Source organism: Caretta caretta, chromosome 2 (assembly GCF_965140235.1).
Source record: "Caretta caretta isolate rCarCar2 chromosome 2, rCarCar1.hap1, whole genome shotgun sequence".
Taxonomy (NCBI): domain Eukaryota; kingdom Metazoa; phylum Chordata; order Testudines; family Cheloniidae; genus Caretta; species Caretta caretta.
In genome coordinates, this window is record NC_134207.1 from 114225875 (window position 1) to 114231199 (window position 5325).

Consider the following 5325-nt stretch of genomic DNA (forward strand, 5'->3'; position numbering starts at 1 on the left):
CAGCGGTTTGCTGGAGGCGTTCAAAGGCTGGTGCATTTCCCTGCTTTGTTGTAAGGAGACACACCCCCAGCAGTTGTTTAAGGATTCTCCCGCCGTCAGACTGTAGTTTTCCGATTCCCCTCCCTTTCAATGCTCTCTTGGGGAAGAGCTGGGATTGCGGACGAGGGAGTCAGGGCCGTGGAAATTGCTCTGGGCGCTCCTGCTGTTGGGACCTCGGCTCTTCTACCTGTCCCTGGTGTCCCTTCCATTAACCCTCCCCATCTTCCCCATGCTCAGGGGCTGTGACGACTCCCTGTAGCATCTCTCCCCACCAAGGGGGTGGCTGCGCTTGTAATTCTGCATCAGAAAACTACCAGATTTTGAAGCCTTCCCGCCTCCCTCTGGTTGGGGTCACCCAGCTCCGGGGAAGGCACGTTGTTTGGGGAGGAGAGATGATGGAAAGAAATCAGCACGCCCATAAGATCTGCTTTTCCTCGCCTGGGTGTAGTGAATATAGACCAAGCAAGACTTCAGCGCCCCCAAACCTGCAGCAGTGTGCGGGACATAAAGGATTTGGGGCGGGGGGTGATTTTTAAGCCTTCCCTTGAGTTCCATTCAGTAGGGAGAGGTGACTGATTCACATCCATTTAACAGCCTGCTGTTTATTATCAGCAGCGTGTGACGGGACTGCTGCTCTGCCCGGGCTAGTTAAATCATCTCCGGGCAAGTTATGGGGGCGGGGGAAGCAAACCCTTTTCAGAGGTTTGCTGAAAACAAGAAAGAGAGGGAAAAAAAGCCCAGGGAAAGCCCATTGCTGGACATGACCACGCTCCTGATTTAGTCCTACGGACCTTTGAACAGCGCGCGCTGTCTGTATAAAGGACTAGGCAGCTCTGGACCATTCTCCTGAAATCCCACCCAAGGGAACAATTTGCACAGCGGGGGTGCTGAGAGCCAGTGAACTCTCCCGCAAACCCTGTCCATGATGAAAGTCGCTCCATGCCTGGGGGTGCAGCAGCCCCCCAGCACCCCTAGTTGTAGCACCTCCGGTCCCACCTGGAGGTCAGCGGAGCCGCCGCGCCTGTGGTTAGCTCCCTGCACGCCGTGCTTGCCCCCCAGATCACACCTACCTGTTTCCTGGGCTCCTGGGCAGAGCACGAACAGCAGGGAGAGAATCATCTGTGTACAGTCCATCCCGCCAACGCCCGCCGGTCGCTCTTTTGCAGCCCAAAAGCGCAAGCCACAAGCCCCGCTCCCTGCTGCGGTTAGTTCTCAGCTGCAGAGCGCTTTTCACCAGAGGCGCCCTTGGAAAGGAAAGCTGCTCCCTTGGGACAGGGCGAGCTGCAAACCCAGTCACCGTCCCCCAAGCAGCACTGGGAAACCTGGAGGCTCCTTCTCCAGCGCGACTGCCTGAGCGCTTCTGGCTTGGACACCTCTCGCCAGCTCCCTTTTATACCGAACCCCCATAGAGCGGGTCAACAGCTCCTACTTCGCTTTATCCGGAGACAATGTTATTGTGTTATTAGTCACCGAGAGGCAACGTGCAGACCGAGATAAGGCCAGGCTGGAAAGGAAACCACTGCAAACTTCAGAGAGGCAGACGCCGTCTGGCAATCCAGGGGCCGGGCTACACACTGGCAGGGTGGGCGGTGGGGAGTGGAGAGAGCGAGAGAAGGAAAATAAATAGCTCGGGCAGACCCACAAGCAAGAAACCTGAGGGCAAAGGGCGCCGACGGCATAGAGCCAGCAGGGGGAGCCCCAGCGCTGAGCACCTGACACCTGGCCAGATGCGGCTGCTTCGGCTGCCGCCACCTTCCCCTCCCCTCTCCCTTCCAAGGTGGCCAACCATGTAGAAATCAGAAGTGGGTTGTTTGAAAAGAAAACACGGGTGCGGAGGAAGGGGTTCTGTCAAGCATCTGGCTAGATTAAAAACATCCTAAACCTCAGCACGTTGAAGCCCACGTGGTTCAACACCATCATCCTTTACTGGTCTGGGTGAAGAAGGCACAGTACTGCCTGTTTTCAGTCATTTAATGGTGAGGGTTTGGCTGTTTCTAGGGAAGAGGGTGAAAAAGAGTCTAGTTTTGGATGGGGAAAGGCTGATATCCCCTCTCCAACACCCTAGCTCCCTGAATGCTATAGAGCAGGGGTTCCCAAACTGTGGTGTTGGTACCACTGGGGATACACCAGGCAACTCTCCGGGGACGCAGGAGAAATTGTGCAATGGTGGATTTTATTTATTAGTTATTTTATTTATTGCATTTTCATTTTGGCTACTCAAAGAAGCTATAAAACTCCCTGGAATTTGTTATATAAAATAAGGTGGTTAATTGACTTCAAGATGTTATCAGTGAGAACACAGAGACCCTGAGGTACAGAGCCCTCACCTCCAGTCACCCTACAGAGCAGATTCAGTGGCCCAGCAATTACCCAGTCTAACTGAGTGGTGGTTTTTTTTTTTTTTTTTCAGTTGTATACCTTCCACTGTAACTATATCTGTATGTAACAGTGAAGTATGGACACAAGGCTAAAGACAGGTAGTGTTAAGAAGAACACACAAAGTGTCAGCAATGAGAAGGGTAGGGGTACGCGGGCAATTGGTAGATCTGGAAGGGGGTCCGCAATAAGAAATGTTTGGGAACCTTTGCTATAGATCACACTCATAGTCTTTTTGAGGGGGCATCGGGAAGTGCAAGAAGCTGCCTATCTCACTGAGGAGTCAGGGTAGACTAGAGTTTCCCTAGTGGTGAAAGGGCTCCAAGGAACCTGATGAGTTGAAAGAAAGAAAGATAGTTACCTCATTATCTGTTATATTTTCTTCTACTTTCTTATGCTTACAGACATTTCCTCAGTTATGGCAAATATTGAAGTTGCTAAATGAAAATCTTGTTTAAATTATCTCAGGAGAATGACAAGTTTTTAAGTGCCATCATAATACATTCATCATTTTTTCTGTACAGGAACTATCATGTTATATTTGAGGATGTGACTACTGGAATAATAATAGGGTTCTATCTATACACACACACACTACTACTGCTACTGAATGATAATCCACCAGCAGTCATACGTTTTAAATATTGGATGCTTTCACTCCAGCACAGAGCCCCAAGATGCAGTTTCCCAAGTAACTCTGGGTTGTTTGCCTAATAAACTGCGGGTTGTATAAGAAGTATTAGTAGCACATTAAAACAATATACTTTATTTTCATTGCTATCCAAATATTGGGAAAGGAGGGAACTGCGTTCAGAAAATGGAAAATGCTGACAGAACGACCCTGTGGGGTGGAAGATGTCTCTCTACTTCAATCAGTTTTTTTGTATAACACCAAAGAATGTACAACTTTGCCAGGTCTGTCACTTAAGGATGGCATTGCATGTCAGCATTTTTTAATAAGAGATTTTTCCAAAATTGCCATTTCCAAGAAGTGCATCTATCAGTGCAAGATATTTTCTTCTTCTCTGTCAAAATGCCTTGCTAGAATGTATTGGGTTAGCTGGTGGAAATGGCATGTAGACTCAGAAGCATTTTTTCCCTGGAGTAGCAAAGCAAAAACATCACGTGGTGGGGGTTTATTAAAGTGCCATTCAATTTTTCAAAAACAAAAACATCGGTGATTTATGGGAGGGTTTTAAGTATTAGCATTGACAGAGATTTATCTATTCTGGTTCAGCAAATCGTGACAACTATATTTCCTTCTGATTCTGGAACTAGCTGGGAATAAGCTGGTCCTGGCATCAGAGCAGACTCGGATTTAGGTCCAACTATGCATAGATCCAAAGGAAAATTTCAGCAGCCAGGGATTACCAGGGCAAAGAAAGACTGCACACTCTTTCTCCCAGGCCATGCCCCGTAGGCTGGGAGGTGTATGGCACTTCTATGCCATTCAGAGACTGCCTGGAAATGAAATTCCACAAAGGATTAGATCCACTGAATATTCAGCTGCTTTGCACCACTGGAGTGGCACAAACCAGCCAGAGCTGGGGCTAGAATTTGGCCGAGAGTCATTTTTTGCAACCTGGAAATCCAAGGTCACGTTATGGCTTCTTACTTATTCAATAAATCACTCCACTGCATAGGAAGCCCATCTCCCCCAAATCTTTGGTGAATAGATGGGCCTTGTTAACACATTAGGGATATTTTGGAACAATTAGAGAGCTGAGAGTCTCTCATGGAGAATAACCTTCCAGCAGATTTTTTTCCTTTATACTGAGGGAATGCCAGCTTCAGCACCTCCACTGACGGCAGCTTTGGCAATATAGTGTGGGAAGCAAAATCAACTAGACAGACAGGTTCTGGCTCTAGAGTTCCAGCTGGGAATTGTCATGGCACTGACTGAATTTTCTGCAGGACATTTTGTCCAGTGTCAGAAATGGAAAATGCTGGCTTATCACAGGAACAATAAGTGGAGATTGCAAAACTGGTCCTTTGTGTCTCGAGAGCAAGGGGAGCAACTTGTTGTTTTCTATGAATTTGAAACATAATATTAAGCAAAATGAAAGTTACACAATCCTTCCCTCCCTCGTCAGGGTTGCCCGTCTTATCTCCCGGACTTTCCAGTCATTCTTTCACTTAGCCCCAGTCTTACTCAAACACCACACTCAAGGCCTAAATTTAGGGCCCTCGTGAGTCATCTCATCTGATGCCACATAACTTGCTTTCTATTTACCCCCATTCACTCTGTCTACTAACACCGCTGCCACTGGCCTGTTCTGCTTGCTCACTGGCTGACTGAAAGGTGAGTCCATTGTCAACCAACCTTCCTCCTTACCTCCAATTAATGAGCTTCCCGGAAGGACAAAGAAACTGCTCTCTCCCTATAGTTTTGGAGCCCGTAAGGTGTTCGGGTGTCTAGCCATAATGATTAGCAGATATTCCCAATTCAACACATCACTAATAATTATGTGGTTCCTCCAAAGTGTCCAACCAATAATTCTCACACACCCCAGAACAACAAACAAAGAAAAAACAATCCTCCCTCCCCACCACCACTTTCCCATTCCATATACTCCTTGGGAGGAATCTATGTGCTACATTTTTCCTCCACCTGGACATGGGGTAAGCATTCCTGACATAGACCTTTAGCAGCAGAATATAGACATGGAGTGATTATCCTGTAAACAGCACTTCCCATGTAAAATGCCACTAAAAGGCAGGCATAAAAGGTATGATTCAACCTGTTAGGGGGCCAGCACAAAGGCCCATGGTCTATGATCTCAGCCCTAGTTTGAGTGTTTAAGAGGTGCATAGGGGTGAACTTCATTGTTAATACTGAGAAGAGAAGAGAAGAGAAGAGAAGAGAAGAGACACTTACACATTATCAGGAGTCATTTGGCACAGGCATTG

General features: G+C 47.7%; 1 protein-coding gene across 1 annotated transcript in view; it reads right to left on the reverse strand.

Annotated features, from left to right (window-relative positions):
• Window positions 1-1597, reverse strand: part of EDN1 (endothelin 1) — a 6909-nt gene extending 5312 nt beyond the window's left edge. Inside the window, exon 1 of the mRNA XM_048839867.2 lies at window positions 1110-1597. Within this exon, the coding sequence (XP_048695824.1) occupies window positions 1110-1173 (64 nt within the window). The 5' untranslated portion in view covers window positions 1174-1597. The remainder of the gene's footprint in view (window positions 1-1109) is intronic.
• Between the last annotated feature and the right edge of the window lie 3728 nt (window positions 1598-5325).